The sequence below is a fragment of the Suricata suricatta genome, chromosome 12 (genome assembly GCF_006229205.1).
Source record: "Suricata suricatta isolate VVHF042 chromosome 12, meerkat_22Aug2017_6uvM2_HiC, whole genome shotgun sequence".
In the NCBI taxonomy this organism is placed as follows: domain Eukaryota; kingdom Metazoa; phylum Chordata; class Mammalia; order Carnivora; family Herpestidae; genus Suricata; species Suricata suricatta.
The window spans coordinates 18,792,268-18,815,004 of NC_043711.1; the positions used below are offsets into that span (position 1 = coordinate 18,792,268).

Sequence of the window (22,737 nt, forward strand, 5' to 3'; positions counted from 1 at the left end):
CGGACGGGCCGAGCCGGGCCGGGGGCCGTGTGGGGGCCGGGCGGCGGCCGGGCCGGCGGACGGCGGGATGGGCTGCACCGTGAGTGCCGAGGACAAGGCGGCGGCCGAGCGCTCTAAGATGATCGACAAGAACCTGCGGGAAGACGGCGAGAAGGCGGCGCGGGAGGTGAAGTTGCTGCTTTTGGGTGAGGCCGCGCCCTGCGCTGGGACCCTCGATTCCCCGTCCGAATCCCCAGACAAGGACTTTGACCTCCAGACTGGGGCGTTGAACTCCCAGACTCAGATTGGACCCCCACACCTGGACTTGAACTCCCAGACCGCACCTGGCCAGGACATCCAAATGGTTTAAAACTCTAGGTTGGCCTAGACCTCTGATCCGTAGCCCAGACTCGAGAGCAGTCCCTCAACTCCTCGCAGACCCCAAGCCCCCACATTCAGAACCCCGCTTGACTTTCCACCCTTGCTGACCAGTCTCACAGACCCTCAGAGTCCCTGCCTTGTCCTCCATCCTTCCCTAGACTTTACTCAAACCGCAGGAACCCCTCCTTGGTCCCCACCCTTAGGCACCACCTGTTTCCTTCACCTGCTCCCCCCACCTTGTTCCTATTGGGCATGAATATCCCTGGGGCCCCTGCCAGGCCCCTACCCACTCCTTCCTTCTCCCTCTTGCCCCATCCCTACTCTGAATTCTGTATCCACCTGTGCACCCTGACATCAAGGGACCTCTCAAGTGGAAACATGATTGCTCATGAATCCTCTCTAGCCGGAACCCCCAGACCTTTAGAGATCTTTGCTCCCTGCATCTGGCCCACCACTTTCCTCTCTGCACACATTACTCCTCAAACCTTCTTCTTATCCTCCTTGAGTCCTCTCCCACACTTTGGTCTACCTCTGATTCCCCTACCCCTCCTGGGTGGACGGGGCTGAGCTGGGAGGAGGGGGTCCAGACTAAGGGGCTGGACTGAGGTTCTACTGGTCGCACTGGGGGAGGGAGCCAGGCCTCAAGCTTCCCAGGGAGATTCCGCGGGCTGGCTGTTTCTCAGTTTCTAAGCCCCATCTGGGCCAGTGAGGGGGGCGTCTGGGGAGTAGGAGGGAGTGTGAGCGTGGAGGAGTTTGGGTTGCGGCGCCTCCAAGGCCAGGGAAGATGGTGGCTGCTTGAGGGGTGGGGGAAGTGGAAGTGGTGAGACAGCCGACATATTGCTGCCCTGCCGGGCGGGCCGAGGAGATGTGCTGGCGGGTACTGGGCTTCCTGCACTCCTGCGTCTGCACCCTGCGACTTGGCCTCTGGGAGTGGATGGGCCTGTCACATCTTGAGGCCTGGTGAGGGGGAAGTCGTGGGGCAGCTGGATGAGGAGTTGAGGGCCAGCTGGAGTTGGGGAGCATCTGGGGTAGACTTTTGCAAAGACTGTGCTTCTGGTAGTTGTCCCCGTCCGGCCTTCCACTGGGAGCAAGTGTGGTGCCTGGTGGCAGCCTGATTCGGGGGTTTCAGGGCTCGGGGGAGACAGGCCCTCGCAGCAGCGTTGGAGGCTGGACAGTGTATGTGGGGGGGTGTGGCCCCTCAGCCTCAGAGCCGCTGTGGGGTCCTCAGGCTGTGAAAAGTGGAGCTTTCCTTGCTGGATGTCTGGTCCAGGGAGGGACAGTGTGTCTTCTATACCGAGCCCATCTGTTGACTGTCCCTGGGGGCCTGGCCTCAGGGGCACAGCCCAGAGGTTTCAAAATGGCATCCGCTCCGCCGCCACTGCGGGTAGGAAGAGAAGGGGCGGGAAGGGGCGGCGGCCCAGCCTCCTGGGCTGTTTTGCGTTGGGCGCTTGCCTCTTCCTGTCTTTGCTGTGAGTGCGGCAGCACCAGTTGAGTGGGTGTCGCCGCGGTGGAGGGCACATCGCTGCTGCCCGCTGGGCCTGGGTAGGGTGCTTTCAGTACTGCTCTTTCCTGGTGCTTACCCAGGGGCTGCTGGGCAGCCCCTTCCCAGGCCGATCAGCTGAGGAGGTGTGGGACTGGGCCATAGGGCCGGGGTACATGAGGCTCCTGGCCCTCTGTGTCCTAACCCCATTCCACTAGTCTTGCTCCATGGAGCTCGGCTCAGATTTGGGGCCTGGCAGCCCCTCCCACACTGGGCTGGCAGCAACCAGGGGTGCAGGGTCTGGCTCAGCATTTTCTAGGCTGGAGAGTCGATCTCAGCATCTTGCTCCTCTGGCCTTTGCTTTTTCTGTTGAATGGGCTTCCTGGGTTTGGGCCAGAGGAGTGCTGCCCCCAGGATGGGGAGAACAGGGACCTCATGGAGGTTCCTGTTGGGGGTAGGGGATGGGAGCTAAGACCCTGCAGAGGGTGTACTGCAAGGGGCTGGGAGACCTAGATCTGCCTGAAACTGGGGACCCAATCTGCCATGGCTGCCTGGGTAGGGGAACTGGCCGGCCATCCCTTTCCTGTCCAGGTACAGGGAAGTGACAGAAGCCCAGCCGGGGCAGCTTCAGAGTTCTGGGCGCCTGTCCCACGTAGCGGGAAGAACTCTGTCCAGGCAACGGGACTCTTAGGTTGGGCAATTGCCAGCCTTCCCTTTCAGCCAGAACCACGCCTGCTGCCCCACCCGCATACTGGCTCCTTGCCTTCCTGGGTAGCCCTGCCGGCAGATGGCACCAGGGGCAGAGGCAGGTGTGGTACACACCGGTGAAAGCAGTTTTCCTAGCAGCTTGTCGTAAGAGGGGCCAGGGGGGCAGAGCTGCTGATACCAGCCCTACTTCAGGGACTCCTCCCTCTGCCCCTCAGTTCAACCTGACCAACTATCCCCAGGTGGAATTTGGGGCCTTGGGCTGGGCATTTAAGAGAAAGGAAGCCAGAGTGTGTGTTTGGGGATGTCTCTGATTTGGGCTGGGCTTGTGTGGGCAGCCTACAGAGAAAGGAGAGACGCCCCTCATGGACTCCATGAAGCCTTCAGTGTATAAATACAGCCCTTCTCTCTTGTCCCTGGGACTTTGCATCTGCTCTCCTAGCTTGGCGTGTGTTTTCCCTTCTTTCCATCTAATTTAGTCCTACTTGATTGTTCTTCAAGACTCTGCTCCGGGACCACCCCCAGGATCGTTTATTGATGGAGGCTGCCAAAGCACCTGCCCTGGCTCCTGGTGCTACTGCTTCCTTCCCCCATCAGAGAGTGGTATTTGCCTGGGTGACAGCTGTCCTTCCTTGAGACTACAGGGGCAGGGCTGTGTCCTGTTCATTTCTGTGCCTTCTGTGCCAAGCATGGAGCCTGGCATCCATTGAGTGCTTCTTGTCTGTTTGTTGAATGAAGGAAGTACACCTAGTCTGAACTCAGTCTTGGGGGTAGGTGGGTAGATGGAGGAGTAAGATGGCAGTCACTGAACCTGATATATTTTGGGCAGGTGGCAAGGGCTCAGCGTTGGGTCTGATGACAGGGATGGGGGTCAGACACCGAGAGAGAAGTTCTTCAGGCTGTTTCTTCCTGAACTCCCCACCTGCCTGGCTGGCTCCTCAGAGACAGCCCTTAACCCACCCTGTGTGGAACTCTTACTGATGAGTCTGTAGCCTGTCAGGGCAGAGCAGGCAGTGGGAGTTCCATCCGTACGCATGAGAGGGGCTTTGCGTGCTTCCTTTCAGCTTGGGCTGTCCAGGGCCTGCTGCAGGCCTGCTGTCTCTGGTCTTGCAGTAGAGCTTTTTTAGCTCTCAGGGCTGGGCTGCCCCACAGCCCTGGGGCTCAGGCCAGAGCACTGCTGCAGAAGATCTTGGCCTGGCCAGTGCAGGGACTGCACATACAAGGGCTCAGTTAGGTTTACCAAAGGAAAAGGAAAGGCGTTTTGTGGTCTCTGTCCCATCTGTGTCTCCAACAAATGGCCTGGCAAACAGTAGGTGCCTGTTAAGTGTGTATGGAAAGAATGAACCTATAGAGCACATCCATGAATAGGGATAAGTAATTCCAGGGCTGTTGCCTGCAGCTTGGTCTAACTGGAGAAGGGGTAGCCTGGGATCCTGGTTGGGAAGAGTCTAGTGGTGCCTGTGAATGCAATGTGGGAGATTCCTCTGGGTAGCTTTGCAAAATCAGCAGACTTTGCTGGGGGCAGGTATTGGGGGCAGAAGGACCTACTCAGCAAGGGCACTGAAATAGGAAGGCCTGGCCTAGAGGAGGAAGGCTCACCTCTTTAGTCTAGCTCTTGGGGTCACACAGACTTAGGTTCAATACCCAGCTCCACCTAGTGCACTTGCTGAGAAACCCAGTGACAGGTGAAATCCTGGTAGGTGTCCTGTTCCCCATCCATAACCTGGGAGCAGGGTGCCTGCCTACAGCCACAGGTATTGTGGGTACCGTGGGCCAAAGCCTGGAGGTGTGAGAACAAGTGAGAGAGACTCTAATGACTCCTACAGAGTTGAGTTTGGTGCGGAAGACTCTCCCCAGCCTACAGGCTGACAGGCCCCAATATGGAGGCCCTGGGGAACACCCCTCCCTTGCCCTCAGGCAGCTGTTCACAGTAAGTAGGGAGACCGAGGTGTGTGGACAATTGGTGCCAGCTGGAGTGATAGACTGTCCTGGGGACCTTAAGCCCAACTTCTCAGGGCTGAGCTGCCTCCCTGGCTGCCAAAGGTTGGGGATGTGGCGGGGCTCTAGGCACCAGGTGGGCTGCTACCCAGGCCGGCCTCCAGCCTCCCTGTTCTTCCCACAGCCTTCGAGGTCCCGGCTGGAGCTCATTAGCACTTGAATAGGGGTGGGGTAGCTTGGGCCTCCAGTCTCTTCTTCCCACCCCTCCCCCAGGCTGGGCGAGGCTTTGTCTTCCAGAGCCCGGCGCTGGAGCTCCCACGCTGGGAAGCAAGCAAGGGTCTAAGCCATTTCTGACCCCCTGTGCCTGTGTCCTGCCCAGTCCTGCTGGGCTCATCTCCTGCCCATGACCTTAATGTTGGTGCACACAACAGGAGAAGTCAGACCTCTAGGATAAGGAGTGAAACTGGGTCCTTCAGGGGATACCCTGAGCCAGGAGACTGGGTGAATCAGGGAGGCTCTGCAAAGGAATTGATGCTGGAACTCAGCTGTGGGCATCCCAGGAGAGTGGGGTGGAGAACCCCAGACAGGGCAGAGCAGGTGGCAAGGACCTAGGGAATGAGCTGCCACCATAGTTGGAGGTAGAAGTTATGCCAGCTGGAGAGCACAGGCTTCGAGCCAGGCCCTGAGGCAGCATCGAGCCACCCACTGTGCTGAGTCGGAGCCTAGGCTGCCAGATGGGGGCTGGCATGGTCGGGGACCCCTTCAGGTCTGGGCAGCCTGTCAAAGGTTGGCCCTGGGGCTGGCCCGACCTCCAGGGTCTCTGGGTAACATTATTGGTTTCCTAGGCCTGCAGTCGTTGTCTAGCAAGTGACAGCAGGGAGAGTTGGGGCCTGATTGGATGCCAGGGAGGTCCCTAAGCCTGCGGCACTGCAGGGGCTGGCCCTTGGGGGGCTTGGGCCACAGGTGGGCACAGCAGTCTCTCTTGGTCCCTGTCTCTAAAAGGCACCCATTCTTTTGGCAGGAACAGGATGGAAGAAGCTTTGTCCACATAAGCTCTTAGCCACTGAGGGACCAGGGCCTTGCCCCATCCATCACATCCTCAGCAGAGGATGAGACATTCTGACCTGGAGGCTGAGTGCTGCCTCCCTGACTCCCCTTGTGCTTTGGAGGCATGACTGGGCAGATGGGAGCAGGGCCATCTGTCCCATCTTCCCAACATCTGGGGACAAGAGTCCTAATCTAGGAGTTCATTGAGGAAGAAGGGGTCAGCAGTTTCTGGCCAGGCCATAGCTCATGGGCTCTGCCTAAGAATGCATTTCAGAGTTCCCTGAGGAGGGCAGAGGACTAGGCCCTTTGATGGTGGCCCTGGTACCTACTGCTCTCAGGCAGCCCCTTTCTCAGCCACAAGTGCAGGGTGGGACCCCTTTGCCCAACTCCATGCAGCCCCTCTAGCCTGGAACTCTTGTTCTTAGTAAACCTCAACCCCATCCTCACCCTCACCCCAGTGCTGTTTCCTAGAGCTGTGTCCGTCTCAGTGGTTTGGGAGGGTAATCTCCCTGGAACAACCAACCAGTTACTGGGTCGGACGGGGTCTCAGAGTTGGCCTTCTGTGCATGCTCCCAAGTCTCGGGAAGTGCCAGGTCTGTTTGAACCAAAGCCTGAGGATGGGATCTTCTAAAGCTTATTGAGACGGTGTCCTCGTAGCCCAGAGGATCCTGGTGTGCAAGGCTGGTAAGCTTCACAATATGCAGAGGGATGTCGATGGCAGCACCCGCTGGACCCTGGATGGGAGGAGGGGCAGTGAAGTCTGCATGGCAGGGCTGGGCCTCTCAGGGAAGTGGTGTCCACACCGGAGGAAAAGGAGGAAGCAGCTGGAGGAGGAGGAGCCCAAAAGAGGAAGAGGCCAGAGGGCTGCTCCTGCTCTGTGTTGGGGTGGGGGTGTGAACCTTCTCAACTCAGGGGGATCTGGAAGGTGAACCCCACCTGCGCAGACTCCTCTGTATACCCCCAAAGGCTGCCCCACTGGTAGTTACTGAGTTGGCGTCATTCCAGGCAGCTCTGTCCCTTGTCCCGCCTCAGCAACCCCTGGACCCAGGATCCCAGAAAAGGTGGCGCCTTTGAGGAGGATTCCAGGCCCCTCCTTCAACCACAGGAAGTGGTGGCTGGGAGAGGGACGGCGAGGGGGGGGGGTGTAGCAGGAAAGCAAAGGGCTGCTCTTATATTCCCGAGCGGCCATTGCCCTGCAAAGCCGGAAGGCCGGCTACAGGCCGAGATGAATGCTCGGAAATGGAGCAGCAGCCCTGGGATTAGCTCACTCTGGGTTTCCCCTGCCTGGGAGTAGACAGAGGGGCCCTTGGTCCAGCCTAAGGATTCTCCTCTGTTACTACTACGCATCGGGCCTGCAGGTACCATCACTGGGCCTTGTTTTCCCTTTGGTGATTAACAGCAGCCATGACTAATATGTAGGGCTGGACTCTTCATGGCATGGTTTCATCATATTTAACCCTATGAGGCTGAGACTGACATTATATCCATTTCACTGATAGGGAAACTGAGGCTGAGAGATATTTTATGACTTGCCCAGTAAGTAGAGACACCAAGGTGTGATCAGATAGTGACTGAGCACCTGTCAATAACTACCTTTGTCTGTCAGGAGTCTGTGCCCAACTGGGAAGAGTTGGTCAGACAGGATGAGAGGCAGATGCTGTGGGTCCACGTGTTTTCTACTTATGTTTGGGGACCTGTCTTGGGGCAGGGCTCAGTTCCTCTTTTAGGAGATTGAAAGGGGGCTGTCTGCCCTGGAGGTTGGGGACCCAAGAGTCTGTTCATGAATCTTTTTTCCTGAAACCAGAAGTCTGCTGTGTAGCCATGGGGTGACTTCATCACAGTGCAGCCTCCCATCTTCCCTCCCAGCCCGTGTTCTCTCACAGAGCGATTAGGCCACTGAGTACTTCACTGTCCTCCTAACATTGTGCTTGTTCCTCTTGTAACCCACAGGCTCAGGAGGATGGAGACTAGGGCTGAGGAGGGGTCAGAGGGGTGGGGGCCCCTGAGCCCAGGAGTTGTCCGGATGAGAAGGGAAGTGGTTTCCTGCAGGGGGCAGCCACTAAGAGCAGAGGCCGTGGTGGGCTGCCTGCGGCGCTGTGTGATGGCTGAATGTGTCCGTAGTGTGGGCTGGCACCAGCATGATAGGTGAGGAGGCCAGTCCTCGTGCTCCTTAGCCTCTGAATCTGAGTTTTGTGGCTTTGCCTTCCCCCATGGAGGTTCCTTGGGGTTCTGCTCTGTGTTATCAGGTCAAGCCCTAGGGGGCTGAGGAGCTGGGAGAGACTTAGGACAGTGAGAGCAGCTGCTTCAAGGGCTCGCTGGGCCATGAGGCCACACACAAAGCAGAGACCATGTATCATCATGGCCATTCAAGACCCTGGGTCCCAGAAAACCCACTCCCCAACCTTCTTCACTGTGTGACTCAGGCTGTCCCCTTTCCTTTCTGTGCCCAGTGCTAGGACCTGTAATGTCATGATTCTCAGCATGGTCTCATGGCTTGTGGGCTCAGGGACAAGCTGCACGCATGGACTGGACCCTGGGGTGAGTGTGAGAACTCAAGGGAGGCTGCTCAGGACAGGCCTTGAGTTTGGCACACTCCCTTGAGGGGTATATTTCATTGATGGGAACACTGCGGCCTGGGGGGTTGGGTATCTCACCCAGAGCCCATCACAGTGAATCAGAAGAGATGTGGGGGTTATTCAGATTCTTTGAAAATAGCAAAGAGATTCCTTAAATGAAGAAGCATCCAGGAAGGAGGAGTGTGTCGAATGGCCTGGGCCCTGTTTAGCATCTCCTGGCTCCTGTATAGGGGGAGACCTGTAGCCTGAGGGCCAACAATGAGCAGGTCTCAGGGCCCCCTCTCCTCCAACTGGCCTTCCTTACTCAGTGCCTCAGTTCCCCTCTGTCCAGGGTTCAGAACACCACTTCAGGGGACACAGTCCTGTCCTAGAAAGTCCTTTCCATGTCTAGCAGGTGGCAAGGCCTCTCTCCCTTACATGGAAAGCTCTGGCTTGGCAGTAGCAGGCCAGGCCCTGGTTGCTAGTTTCCCTGGTGGGCATCATGCACCCCTGGAAGCCACTGTTGGCCACCCAAGTGGCAGACTGGAGAGAGGGAAGTTCCAGGTTTGTTAAGGTACCTGGGGGAGGCGAGGCCACACTTGTGGGTGGGAGTGTCACAGCTCCCATCCAAGACCCATGTCCCAGCCCCCCACAGTGCCAGACCCTTACTGAGCTCCCTTGGAGGGAGTAGCACCTGGAGGAAGGAAGACACGCCAGGGGCGGGGCTTGGAGGGCCTTTGTCTGTTGGGCCCCCTCCTTTCTCCCATTCCTATTGTTCCCCTGTGTGCAGGGTCTCAGCAGGCTGTGGGCTTCCCAGGCCCCAGAGAGGGTGTTGGGTGAGGGTCCAGGCATCTCTCCCAGCTGCCCCTAACCTAGGCTGCTTTTCAGAAGCAAATACTCCCCGGTACAGCCCTGCCCCCACCTCCTCCACCATCTCTGGCTGCTGGGCTCCCCCTGGTGGTGGCGGGACTGGGGACCCTGAGGCTGCAGGGGAGGGGCCAGAGCTAAGGGGCCTGGAACCACTGGCTGGGCCAGAGACGTGGCACCTTCCTGGGATGAGAATGGGATGTGGTGCCCAGGCTGCCTTTGGGGTAGGCTTCCCAAGGTTCACCCCCACCTTCCCCCTGTGCCCCACTGGGGCAGGCTGGGGGTTGGCAGTGGGGGCGGGCCTGGTACTGTGGGTTTGAGCTGGGCTACAGCCCAAGTCTACCCTGCGGTCCCAGCCCTGCTGCTTATGAGAATCTCTGCCCTCGGGCTGCCACGTCAGCTGGCTGCTCTCCCTAGGCCCATGTGTTTCAGGGGAGCCCACCAGTGCAGGAGCCTCTGCCCGGCCTTCTGAGCACATGGAGGCAGTGAGCAGTGTCTGCCGCCAAGCTCTGGGATGGGAAGGAAGCCCCAGCTATGTAGGAGTACTGGCCTGTGGAAGGGAAGTGACAAACTCAGAGCCAGAAGCCCAAAAAGAACTGAGTGGCTCTGACTGCTGTCCCACAGTACACAAGTCCCAGCAGGAACTGCCAGTGCTGAGCCAGCCTGTTAGCCACTGGTCATTGCCCTCCACTGCGCCTTGTCTGAAAGCCTCAGAAACTCTCCTCTCAATGTGATGGCCACAGCAGGCCACTCTGTAGGTTGTGGTTGCAGTGACCTATGCAGTATGGTCATTGTAGGCTGCAGGAAATGAAAGGTTTAGGGATATCTGTGATCTTCCGTAGAGTAGAAACATAGTGATCACTTTTATCTGGGCACTATGAGAAGAGCTTTGTGTTTAATCCTCCCCTCCCTCTTGGAGGAGATAATGATGGTGTCCTGTTTCACAGATGAGGTGCCAGAGCAAGGGCAGGAAGCGGGTGAGGCTCTTGAGAACATCAGGAAGGATCAGAGTGGGCACCAGGGCTGTGTTACGTCTGGACCTCCCTCTGAGAGAGGGTCTGACAGTGAGCGATGGGCCAGCTGTCCACTTGAAGCTTGGCAGCATCTGCGGAAGGGAAACTGAGGCCAGAGGGGACAGCAGCATTCAGGGCCTCTCAGCAAGACAAAGCCTTGTCTGAGACGTAGAGGGTCCAAGGTCAACCTACAGCAGTGACCTGATGCTGGGGCTGGAAGTGAGCACCAGGCAGCAGGACCAGCGGCCTGTCCCTGCTGCTGCAGAGGTCGTGCTGGGCTCGTTTGGGCAGGTGGAGTTGTGCTGTGTCCCTTCCCCCATCTGTTCCCTCCTCTGTTGGGGCCCAGTGCTCTCAGAGTAGAAGCAGATGTTCTAATGCAGAGCAGCCGCTGTCGCCAGCACATCATGGCAATTACTACCGGCCTGCTGGGGGCCCAGCAGCTGCGCCCTGGGACAAAGGCTGCAGAGGTTTCTTCTTGGTGGGAAGATGTGTGGCCCAATGGGAACACTGAAGCCATCCTAGGGAGCCTCCGTGGGCCCCTCTGATGTCACTCAGCTGGAGAAGTAATACCTAGCAGTGTCCTTTGTGGGCAAGAGACTCATGCCACCTTCAGTCCGGAACCAGCTAGTGAAGCCTCCTCCTCTGAAGGGAGGGTGCAGGGCTGGGGGGGAGGAACTGGGCACCATGGACCAGCAGGGTACAAGCAAACTCCAAGCCAAGTACTAGCTTCTCTGATAGGGCAGCACTGCCAAGCCCTGATGGAAAAGGGCCCAGGAGAGGGGATGAGGAGTGGGGCGAGGTCCTGCAGGTCCTGGGCCACCTGGCCTCACCTGTTCCACCATCCCACCCACTTCTGCCCCTGCCTCCTGGTCTGCTTGTTGTAGCTACGCCTGGGCCATGCCTCTCCTTCTGTCCCTGTGTTCCCCCCTGCTTCCTGCCCGGCCACCAGCACCACGCCCTTGTCCTGACACTCCTTCCTGCTTGAGTCACAGCTGCTGGGAGAACAAAGGGACTCTGAGTCCAGGGAAGGGAGCTCCATGATTTTGGTTTGTCCACCTGTCCAATGGGGGCAGAGAATGTCGACCTAACCCTCAGAACATGACAGGAAGGGAGGCTGAGGCTCAAAGGGGACAGAGTTGGCTGGGGCAGGGAGCAAGTGTCCTGGCTCCAGCCTGATCACCCAGGTACTGCCCATCTCTGTGTCTGCCAGGTCTGCCGCTGCTAGGAAAATCAGATGCAAAGCTAGTTTGTGTGGTCATCCCTGTCCCTGGGCAGGGTCACAGGGCGCCATACCACTTTACTAGGAGTGGTCAAAAGACCTGACAGGGAAACTGGTACCTCAGGTAGACACACTCCCAAAGTCACACAAGAGACAAAACCCTCATGGGCCCTGGGCAGTTGCCCACTCTGAGTCTTGGTTTGCCTGGCTAGGGCTGGCATGATTGATCTAACCCATCACTTCACATCTTTGGCTTCTGCTTCCCCACTGAGTTTCCAATCCTGGCTGAGACCCCTGGTTCCTGAGTCTCCCTCTGCCGCAGGATGTGCTACTGGCCTCCTGCTCTGTGGGAGCAAGTGCCTAGGTGGGCAGGACAGCCAGGAGGTCGCCTGACCCCTGTGGTTAGCCAGCCTGGTGCTGCCCTACCTGCTCTTAGATATTTGGGTCCTGGAGGATCAGCTTCTGTGACCGGGCACTCTTGGGCCTCCCTGGGCCCTCTCCCCATCCTTCCACCAGCAGGTGTGGAGTGTCAGTGTGGGGGGCCCTGGCTGCTCCTCTGCCAAGCACAGCCCAACAAAGAAGCAGGAGTTCTGCCATGTGACCAGGCCCGTGTCCAGGGGAATGCGCTGGAACTGGTGCTTCTAGTGTCCAGGCACTGAACTGATAGAGGGGCTTGCTGCTTCAGAGCTACCCCTGATCCTGCCCAGGGCCTGCACAGTTGTGCCCCCCCCCCCCATTACTCACTCACCTATCCTGGGAAGCAGACCTGGGACAGTCAGGAGCCCAGTGATACCCGGCCGCTGTGGCATTTGTGAGGAGAGCCCAGGCCCTTCTTCTCAGGGAGGCCTCTGCATTGTGCACATACCAGGCCTGCCTCTGTGAGGACCACAACTGTGCCTCAGTTTCTCCTGGTAAAATGTGGATCTGGGGTGAGAGGGAGGGTGGATGGAGGTGGGCAGGGACCTTGGTGGGGACGGGGGAGGGCATTGTAGAGACTCAGACCAATGTCTGCCTAGGAAGGCAGGGAGTGAACCCAGTGACAGGTGCAGCTGGGACCTGAGGACAGTGTGGACCAGCTGCTGTACAGGGTGCTTAGGGCAGCTCTAGGAGGCACCGCGTGGTGGCAAGGGGATTAAGACCGTGGGACGGTAGCCTCTCTCTCAGTTTCCTCCATTTGGTAGGTGGGATTGCTGTGAGATTAAATTCCTTAGTTGCCATGGGAGGCATAGAATATCATCTGATAGATAGAGGGTGCTGTTCATGGTTTTGCCATGATATTTATTGCTGACATTATTTTTGCTGCTCACGTGAGTTTGTGGTTTGCCCCTTTGTCCTCTGAGGTTGTCTTGACCTACCCTGAGGGATTTGGGAGCCAGAGTCCCCAAGCATGACCTCCCCACAGAACCCGCCATTCACTCTCCTGAGCTGCTCAGAGGGACAGACCTGCCACATTGATCATGAGGGTTGAGACACATGTCAATGGGCCTGGCACACGTATGCCCAGCAAAGAAAACTGCATGGGCAAATGCCTGGCTTTGGCGAGAGGCAGGGCCTGGAAGGTGCAGATATGGCCGCCAGCGATGGGAGTGAAGGAACAGAGGGAACCGTGTGTGCAAGAGCTGGAGGGAACACAGCCCAACTGAGGCACGTCCTGCTTAGAGTTTGGGCTCCTTGGTTAAGTGTCTGACTCTTAATTTGGTTCAGGTCATGATCTCACCGTTCCTGAGATTGAGCCCCTCATGGGCCTTTGACTGACAGCTTGGAGCCTGCTTGGGATTCTCTCTCTCCCTGTCTCTCTGCCCCACCTCCATGTCTCTCATGCGCTCTCTCTCGCTCTCTCGCTCTTGCTATCTCGCTCTCAAAATAAATAAACATTTAAAAAAAACTTTATTTAGAGGCGCCTGGGTGGCTCAGTCGGTTGGGCATCCAGCTTCGGCTCAGGTCATGATCTCACAGTTGTGGGTTTGAGCCCCGCATCAGGCTCTGTGCTGAGGGCTAGCTCAGAGCCTGGAGCCTGCTTCAGATTCTGTGTCTTCCTCTCTCTGGCCCTCCCTGCTTGTGCTGTCTCTCTCTGTCTCTCAAAAATAAATAAAAAACATTTAAAAAAAACCTTCATTTAAAAAAAAGGAGGATGAAAGGAGGAGGTGAGGTCCTGCCCTGCCCCACTCCCACCCCCCACCCCCACCCCCAGCCCTCCTGGTCTTCACACTTCCCTGCAGACTCCCTGGGGAATGCAGGTTTCTGGGCTGCACCCCTCTAGATCTGGCTCTGGGTTTGTGCATCTAGAATGGGACCTGAGAATCTGCTTTTTTTTTCATCCCTTTTTAAAATACCCTTCCAGGGCCTCTTGTGGTGTCTGAGCCACATTTGAGAAAGGCTGGGCAGGCCAGGCAGTCTTGGTCCTATGTGTCTCCATGCCCATCTGAATCTTGGCTGCATAAGCTTGTTTTGTTTTGTTTTGTTTAATATTTGTTTATTTTTGAGAGAGAACACAGCAGGGGAGGGGCAGAGAGGAAGACAGAGGATTGGAGTGGGCTCTGCGCTGACAGCAGAGAGCCCAATGTGGACCCCAAACCCACTAACCGTGAGATAATGACCTGAGTCACCCAGGCGCCCCCTGGTTGTACAATCTTGGGCCAAGACTACCTTTGTGAGCCTCAGTGTCCTTGTCTGTAAAATGGGAGCAGAAGTAGTATGTTTGTTGGGCTGCTGTGACAACTGTGGGAGAGAGTTCCAGCAAATCCCTCAGTATTGGCCAAGGAGAATACAGGATGGGCCTCTGCCAGGCTTGGAAGCATCTTGAGTCAGTCCAAGGGTGTGTGTGTGTGTGTGTGTGTGTGTGTGTGTGTGTGTGTGTGTGAGTGAGAGAGAGAGAGAGAGAGAGAGAGAGAGAGAGAGAGAGAGGGTCATGCTGCATGTCTCCTGTTCTCCATCTGCTCAGGGTAGACTTGGGCCATGCCTAGGAGGCAGGACTTGGTGGCTCCGAGTGTGGGGAGAAGAGAGACCACTTTCCTGCTGGAGCATGCAGGACTCCTTCCTGCCCTCTGTGCCGGGCGCCATGTTGGCAAGCCTGTACACATGAGAATGTCAGGGGGACTCCTGAGAGCTTGTCTCCAACCAAAGCCCCTGAGCTCATTCTGTTGTGGTGGGGGTGACGTGGGGGGCAGTGAAGCCTGGGGGAAACAAAGGTCTGGGGTCTTGACCACTGTGGCCCTGTCAGCTGCACCCTTGGTAGCATGGCTGCCTACCAGGCCCAACTGCCTTCATCTCCCTATGCAGTTGAGGGGGGAGGGTGGTTCTGCCTCTGGGGCTGCTGGTGGCTGAGCCACTAGCTGCTTGTCCATGTAGCCCCATCGGGGCTGCTCCCTGACAGCCTGTGCCCTCTGTTCCAGGTGCTGGGGAGTCAGGGAAGAGCACCATTGTCAAGCAGATGAAGTAAGTGCTTTGTGCGGGAGACAGTCACCAAACCCTGATTTCCCCTCCTCTTTCTCTGGGTCTGTGTTGTCCCCCACCCCCTGCCCAAGTAATGGCCCAGCCAGTCTTAAGCCAAGTCCAGGACCTTGTCGGAAGCAGTCACCCATCCTCAGGTCCCAGGGGGTTGGGGGAAGTTTCTTCCTCTCTGTAGTAGGTCCCTGCAGGCCCCAGCAGCCACAGGAAGCCATGTGTTGTCCTCGTGCCCTATGGGCCCTAACTCCTGACCCCTGGCTGCCAGGATCATCCATGAGGATGGCTATTCCGAGGAAGAGTGCCGGCAGTACCGGGCGGTCGTCTACAGCAACACCATCCAGTCCATCATGGCCATTGTCAAAGCCATGGGCAATCTGCAGATTGACTTTGCCGACCCCTCCCGAGCGGTATGTCCTTTCTTCAACCTCTGCCTGCTTCCCTAAAGGCTTCAGGGCCAGCCTTATCCTGGGGAACCTAGAAATCCCCAGCCTGGGCCCCATTCTGGAGGCCCCTGACAGGTGGGGTGGGGGTGAACTCCTGTGACTGGCTGACACCTCACCACCGCACCCAGGATGATGCCAGGCAGCTGTTTGCTCTGTCCTGCACTGCTGAGGAGCAAGGCGTGCTTCCCGAGGACCTGTCCGGTGTCATCCGGAGGCTCTGGGCTGACCATGGAGTGCAGGCTTGCTTTGGCCGCTCTCGGGAGTACCAGCTCAACGACTCTGCTGCCTAGTGAGTACCCCAAGGGGCCAGGTGGGGTGAGGGGGGCTCTGGACCACAGGCTAGAGCGGAGGGCCTAAGCACTCTCAGAAAAACACTGCCAATCTCTGCTTATGAAGCTGATGACTGTCAACTAAGGCCTTGATGATATTTGCTTTGAGACAGGGGCATGGTATCAAAAGCCAGGAGGAAGGACAGGCGGAGCTGCTGTCCCTCCAGGACCAATTGAGTCTAATCTGTCCTTAGACACTATAATTCTATTTAAAATATTCTGTGTTTGTTTAGAGAAACATGCATGAGCAGGAGAGGGGCAGAGAGAGAGGGAGGGAGAGAGAAAGAGAGAATCCCAAGCAGGCTCCATACTGTCAGTGTGGATCCCAATGCAGGACTTGAACTCATGAACCGTGAGGTCATGACCTGAGATGAAATCAAGAGTCTGACACTTAACTGACTGCGCCACGCAGGCACCCCTGCATGCAATCATTCTAAAGGACATTTGCTGCCTCCTGTGCCAGGCCCTGTGCGAAGCTTGAGGGACCCAGCGATGATGGAGTAGACACATCACCAAGCAGTGACCACCTACAGTGTCAGTGCTATGGTGGCAGTGGGGGTAGGTCCAGAGGAGGGACTGCCTCAGCTGAGTTCTGAAGAAGAGATAGGCAGAGGAGGGACAGGAGAAGCTCCTAGGCAGGGGCACATGTGCACACAGGCCTGGAACAGAGTAGTGCTGGGTGTGCCCGAGGTCACAGAAGATGTTCAGACTGGCTGGAGAGGAAGACACAAGGGTAAGAGACCAGGAGGTGACAGATATGTAAGTAAGAGCCCAAGACTCAGCTGGGGAAATCACAGAGGCTTCTGGGAGTTCCAGAGGCCCAGCCTACAGGGTCATTCTCTGAACTCCTTCCCTGAACCACCTACCATATGCTGGGCCTGGTGCAGGGGGCTGAGCACCCATGGAGAACAGGACAGGTTGGTGGCCGGTGCTGATGACTGTGGGAGATGCGCACAGGCTTTTTTGGACTTCGCCAAGTAGGTGGCCACCCCTGTGCTCATACCTCACCTCTCCCACCTCTGCTTCAGCCAGCCCGTTTGCCGCACCTTTCTCTCCCGCTGCACTGCCCTTCCAGTCCTGAGCCCGCCCAGAGAGGGGCTGGACCATGGTGAGGGTGGATAGGAGGCGGGCCCTGCCTGGTCCTATGCCCTGAGCGCTGCCCCAGTCACATGGAGCACCTCCCTCTCCTTGCAGTGGCCTGAATGCCCTTGTGAGTGCCCCCCAGAGGAGTGGCAGAATCACAGGCAAGCATAGCAGGGCAGGGGGTGGGGGAGGAGGCTCCAGATCTCCGCAATGCCTCTCTCAGAGGTCACAGAGGCTAAGCACTAGCCGATCTTACGGGTCCTAGAGGCAGGCAGGGGTGGATCTTGTCAACCATTACCACCCCAGTGTCCAGGATACTCAAGGAGGGTAGGTATGGGGTCACCTTCCAGGCCACTCTCCATTCCTTCGTTATGCTGTTCTTCATTCCTTAGACCTTAAGCACCCACTGTGTACCCTGCACCTTTCTGGGTGTTGGGATCCAGCAGTGACACAGGTGTTGTTCTCCCAGGCAGGTCTGTGCTTGATCAGATCACCTCGCGTGGGGAGTAGACTAGGACACTACAGGGAACGGGAGTACCCCCACCCCTCTTCACAGCAATCCTTCAAGGCTGCTTGGGGCAGTGGGTCCCTGGGAGATGAACCCTGTTGGGGAGAAGGGAGAGTCTGGCGTGGAAGCCACCAGGAGGCCTCTGGGCAGGAGGTTCTCAGTAGGTGGCGGGGTGCCGTAAGCAGGTCACAGCATATGCGTCATGGGCCCTCATAGTCCTTCCTGTTTTTGTGTTCTGTCCCTGCGTCTCCGAGGTCATTTCCGGCTGGCCCCAGCAGCCCTGCGCCAGGACTGAAGTGAGGCATCGGCACTGGGCAACAGCTCAGAGGCCTGGACCCAGTCCCCAGGGCACAGCAAGGATATTGAGGCAGACAAAGCTGGTCCCAGGGCCTGGCAGGAGCAGTGCTGATACTAATCAAGGGAGCTGGTAATGAGGAGCCCATGGGACTCCTGCCAAACAGGTGTCCGTGCTCTCCCCTGAAGAGTCCAAATTTTATTGGATGCTGGGCAAAGAGCCTATTGAGCCTGACAGGCCCCAACATGTCCAAACCCACATTGAGGGACATGCCGTGCTGCTCTGTAGTGGGTGCCATCATTGTGCCGCTTAGTGTCCCGAATCCCTCACTGGAGGACTAATTTGCCCCCTCCCACTCTCAGTTTGCAGCTCCACCAGCTTCGATTCTGCTGGTCGTTTTCTCCTCTGAGCAGTGAATGTCATGAAGGCAAGGGTTGAAGGGGCAAGTGCTTTGAGAAATGAGGGGGTGGGAGGAATAGGGGCCTGGGTCAGCTGGCCCGGGATCCAGGTAAGGAGGCCCCATGCTAGCCCCCACTAACCTACCTGCCCCCACGTCTAGTTACCTGAATGACCTGGAGCGCATCGCACAGAGTGACTACATCCCCACACAGCAGGACGTGCTACGGACCCGTGTGAAGACCACGGGCATCGTGGAGACGCATTTCACCTTCAAGGACCTACACTTCAAGTGAGCCAGCATGCGGGCAGGGCGGAAGGGCAGGACTTGCTAGCCTTTGGGGCAACAGACGGAGGGATCCCCACTCCAAGGCCTGCTGACAGCTGTGTTGGGAGGGAGGGGCCCCACTTCCAGACCCCGCTCTGAGGTATCTCAAGGCTGTCTGGTTGCCAGCGGCTTGCAGCCTCTGCTGCCCCTGCCCCAGGTGGCTGCAGCCTGCCCTGCTCACCAGCCCTGACCCCGCCTGTGCAGACACGCTCTGACCCAGAACCTCGAGTAAGGTGGAGAAGTGGGGATGATTCCATGAAGACAGCTGCCCCGCTCTGAGCAGGCCTCTGTCCTCAGCTGACTTGTGAAATGGGGACCCTCTCTCAGAACTGCCTTTTCTGGAGCTAAGGCGACCCTGTGTCTGCAGGATGTTTGATGTGGGCGGTCAGCGGTCTGAGCGAAAGAAGTGGATCCACTGCTTTGAGGGTGTCACAGCCATCATCTTCTGCGTAGCCTTGAGCGCCTATGACCTGGTGCTAGCTGAGGACGAGGAGATGGTGAGAGGCCGAGAGGCCGCTGAGGGGGGCGCGGGGGTGGGGAGCAGTGGCGGGTGCTGACCGCGTTGTCCTGCCCCCAGAACCGCATGCACGAGAGCATGAAGCTGTTTGACAGTATCTGCAACAACAAGTGGTTCACAGACACGTCCATCATCCTCTTCCTCAACAAGAAGGACCTGTTTGAGGAGAAGATCACACACAGCCCCCTGACCATCTGCTTCCCTGAGTACACAGGTGTGGGGACTGGGCCTCTGGGAGGAGCTGGTGGTGACCAGGTGGTGCACAGGCGCCCCCCACTGGACAGAAGGGTAACTGCGGGACGCTCGTGCAGGAGCAGGGGCCTCACTTAGGCCTAGGTACTTGGACCTGCACACAGGGCATGTGACCCTTACATGTGCACAGTCAGGAGCCCCTCTTTACACTCTCAGACATGCATGTACACTCACATACACCATCACCCTTTGCACATGTGTGCACATGTTATATGCTCATCTGTTCACATGCACAGGACCTTGTCATTCGTGTGGGACAGGCCTGCCTGCCATGTAGGTGACACAAGTCCTCACTGTTTTGTCTCCCACAGGGGCCAACAAGTACGACGAGGCAGCCAGCTACATCCAGAGTAAGTTTGAGGACCTGAACAAGCGCAAGGACACCAAGGAGATCTACACGCACTTCACGTGCGCCACCGACACCAAGAACGTGCAGTTTGTATTTGATGCCGTCACCGACGTCATCATCAAGAACAACCTGAAGGACTGCGGCCTCTTCTGAGGGGGCGGGGCCTGGCAGGATGGTGAGCTGGGGCACTGGTGGGTAGGCTGGCAGGGAGCTGGGGTAGAATGAAGTGGAGCCATTGAGCCCAGAGAAGGGAAAGGGTTGGGGCTGGGGAGGGCCTGGGTTGGGGGGGGGTTGCCTAGGAGCACAAGGTGGCAGGTCAGGTGGCCTACTGAGTTTAGGGCACACAGGTAGGCTGGCCAGTGGTCCAGATGGCAGAAACACCTGGCCGTGTGCCAGGAGAGAACTAGAGGGTTATCCTGACCTCCCTTAGAGAAAACTTAGTCACCCACCAAGCCACTGGCCTGACCTGAAGGAGGCTAGATGCCAGAGGGCCCAGCCACCTGTCACTCAGTGTGACCAGCTCTGCACTCAGCTCTGTAGTCTTTCCTTCAGACCTATCTGTGGGTCCTGGGCTGACGCTGGCCCCACTGGCCCTGGGGCAGATGGGGAGGATCCCCCTCCCTCATATAACCCAGCAACAGACACTGGCTCCTGGGCAGCTGTGTCCCTGGTAACAGGTGGATAAGAAAAAAAAAAAGGGTCATTGTCTAGGGAAGTGGGAGGAGAGACACACCCCGGCTACCTCTCCACCCATGCCCTGACTGTCCCCCACCTCCAGGGCCACCGCTGACTCTGCTCCCCCAGCTCCTGAGGAAGATGGGGACAAGAGGACCATGCTCCCTGCCTGCCCGCCCCCCTCCTCTCCCCGGCTGCTTTTCCCCCCTTTCCTCTCTGTTCTTGGCTCCCCTGTTCCTTCCCTCAGTTCCAGAGACTCAGGTGGGGAGGAACCACCACAGGCCCCCTATTTGAAGCCGGCCCTTGTCCTGGGTGCCGGGAATGGCCGCGGTACCCCCTTCCTGGGCACTCTTCTGGTTTTAACCATTGTCTTGTTCTGTGATGGGGGAGGGGAGCACATACTGAGTCTCCCAAGGCCTGTGTCTGGAGGGGCACTCACTTCCCCAGCCTGAGACCCCTGGCTTCGCTCAACACCAGCCCCTGACCCAGCCCAAGTCCAAATGTTTACAGGGAGCCTCCTGCCCCTCCCACCCCTCCAGCCGCTCGGAGGCCCCAAAGGAAAAAGCACAAGAAGCGTGAGACACCACCATTCCTGGAGACTACAGTCCACCTGCTCATTCTCGTAGCTTTTTAAAAAAAAATGAAAGTAAAGGAAAAAAAAGACAAAACTGCAAACTTAGAAAACTTTTTAGAGAAAAACTATTTAAGACTGTCAGATCCTGACCAGCACCCAGCTCCCTTCCAGTGATTCCGTGCCTTCAGTGTGTCTGCCTGTTTACACCCATCCCTCTGCTGGCTGCCCCTCCCCCACCCCATGCGGGCGGCACACCTGTCCTGCCCTCCACAGAACTGGGTTCCAAGGGCTGTTCCAGACAACTGCCAACATCACTGAGGGCCCCGTCCCAGTGGCCCTGGGCCCTGGCTCCATTAACCTAAATGTAGCTCCTTAGCGCTAACCTAGGAACCGCCGCTGCCTGCTGAGGGCCATGCCCCTCGTGCCCTTGCCCCAGGCCCGGGTCCTTCAGCGTTGAACACTTCCTTGCTTTTTTCACATGTTTTATGGAATTGTTCACCTGGTTTGAAATAATAAAACGTAGAAAGAAAAAAATACCAACTACTGCTCGCTACTCTTCTGTCCCAGGGCCAGAGACCCAGACTAAGCTGTGCCAAGGTGATAGCGACCTGAACCTGAATCCTCATTTGTGGCAGGGCCCCAGGTGCTCTGCCTTCCAGGTCACCCTCGGGCCCAGTACTCAGCACCTCAGTGTCTCCATTCCATAGTCTTTTCACCTACTGGGGCCTGTACTCACCCCTCCTCCCCTCCCAGCCCCTCTGCATCCTTGGGTGGGCAGCAGTTTTTAAGCGTTCCTTGAGCACCAGGGTGGATTTCTTCAGAAGCTGCTCCTATAAGGGATTCTTCTATATTGGGAGCAAGAGAGGTGTCCAGTGAGTGGTGCAGAAGGAAAATGTGACTTCCAACCTCCCACGCTCGAGGCTCTAATGGAGACCATGAGTTGAGGAGCCCCTTGCACACCCTTCCTTCTCCCACCCTGAGGTGTTTACTGGGAATCCCTGCTCAGGGCTGGGCTTCTTGGGGGTGACTTTCTAAAGTCGGGGACAGTAGGGGCCTGAGGCATATTCAGAAAGGTCTCTGCCCTGTGGGTCCCCCTCCAAACCGGGGGGGGGGGGGGGGGAGAACGACACAGGCAGGTGGCCATACTTACGTGTGTGTCGGTAGCAATGGGCTAGGGCCCTAAAAATACGGAGGCTTCTATGAAGCCATGGGAAGTGTATTCATATCGCTGGAGAAGACAATGTCTGATGATAAGGCAAGGTGGTGCGGGAGGGAGGGAGGTGACGATTGGGGGAGCTCTGAGCGCCAGGCGGGGCGTGTGAACTGTGTTCCACGCACGGGGGCGCTGGCCAGCAGGTGGCTGAGTCTAAGGAAACGGTTTGAAGGGGCGGGGCTCGGAGGTGGGCTCCTCTGCGGCCGCCAGGGGGCGCCGTAGTCCGGCGCTGGGGCCCGCCAGGCTGGTCACGGAGGCTGACGTCAGCGGGTCCTGCGGAGGCCACGGGGCACAAAGACAGCTTTGTCGGGCAGCGGCGGCTCTGCGCCTGCGGCTGGACAAAGCGGCCTGGGCCGGGGTCGGCGCCGCAGAGGCGGGAAAGGCGGGGGATGGGAGGGTGGGGCCGGGGACCCAGGACCCCGCCTCCGCACACCTGCCAGTCCCCTCACGGCCTCAGGGCCCACAGTGCTGGCAGGAGATGAGAAGCTGCAGCCGCCGGATCGGAAGATCAACGCCCCCCAGCCTCAGTTCCCGCCCCAGTTCCCCGGGCCTTTTCCTGCTACCGCTGCCTCGGAGGCTGAGGGCTGAGGGCAGGCTGACAAGAGGATCCCGCGCCCAACCCAGGATCCTGGCCTTCCTTCCAGGCCTGGACCCGGCTGAGCCCCAGATATGCGGGTGGGGCGGGAGCTCTGGTGCGGTGATGCCCGCCCAGCAGGAAGCCGCGCCGGAGATGGTTCCTTCCTTCCCTCCTGAGGGAAACCCTGCACAGAGGGACCATTGACGGGCCGGCATTGTCTGCCAGATGCACCCAGCGCCTCTCTCCCTGGGTGGGCCCTGCAGGATTCTGGCCAGGATCCCCTTGTACCCAGCTTGCTGTGGGTCTGGGTGGGGTCCTGGCAAGCAAAGTTTCTCTGGGTGCAGACAGCTAGGCCCCCACCTGCCGTTGGCCTTCCTACCCCAGCTCTGATTTGGAGGGCATAAGGCTCCATTGTCCCTGCACTGGCGGGGGCGGCCTTTCAATTCTTCCTTGTCTTTGGCAGTTGGGAAATTCCCAGCCATGGGGGGCAGTTGGGGAAGGTCTGGGGAGGGGGATGGCACATCCCAGGTGTCTTGCACCCTAACGGGGGGGACTCCCTGAGGTTGA

General features: G+C 58.0%; 1 protein-coding gene across 1 annotated transcript in view; it reads left to right on the top strand.

The window, feature by feature from the left end:
* Window positions 1–20,920, top strand: part of GNAI2 (G protein subunit alpha i2) — a 21,119-nt gene extending 199 nt beyond the window's left edge. The window contains exons 2-10 of the mRNA XM_029916344.1: window positions 1–185; window positions 14,577–14,619; window positions 14,897–15,038; window positions 15,203–15,363; window positions 17,849–17,977; window positions 18,381–18,510; window positions 18,591–18,744; window positions 19,094–19,306; window positions 19,910–20,920. Of these exons, the coding sequence (XP_029772204.1) occupies window positions 68–185; window positions 14,577–14,619; window positions 14,897–15,038; window positions 15,203–15,363; window positions 17,849–17,977; window positions 18,381–18,510; window positions 18,591–18,744; window positions 19,094–19,284 (1,068 nt within the window). The 5' untranslated portion in view covers window positions 1–67 and the 3' untranslated portion in view covers window positions 19,285–19,306; window positions 19,910–20,920. The remainder of the gene's footprint in view (window positions 186–14,576; window positions 14,620–14,896; window positions 15,039–15,202; window positions 15,364–17,848; window positions 17,978–18,380; window positions 18,511–18,590; window positions 18,745–19,093; window positions 19,307–19,909) is intronic.
* Window positions 20,921–22,737: the final 1,817 nt, after the last annotated feature.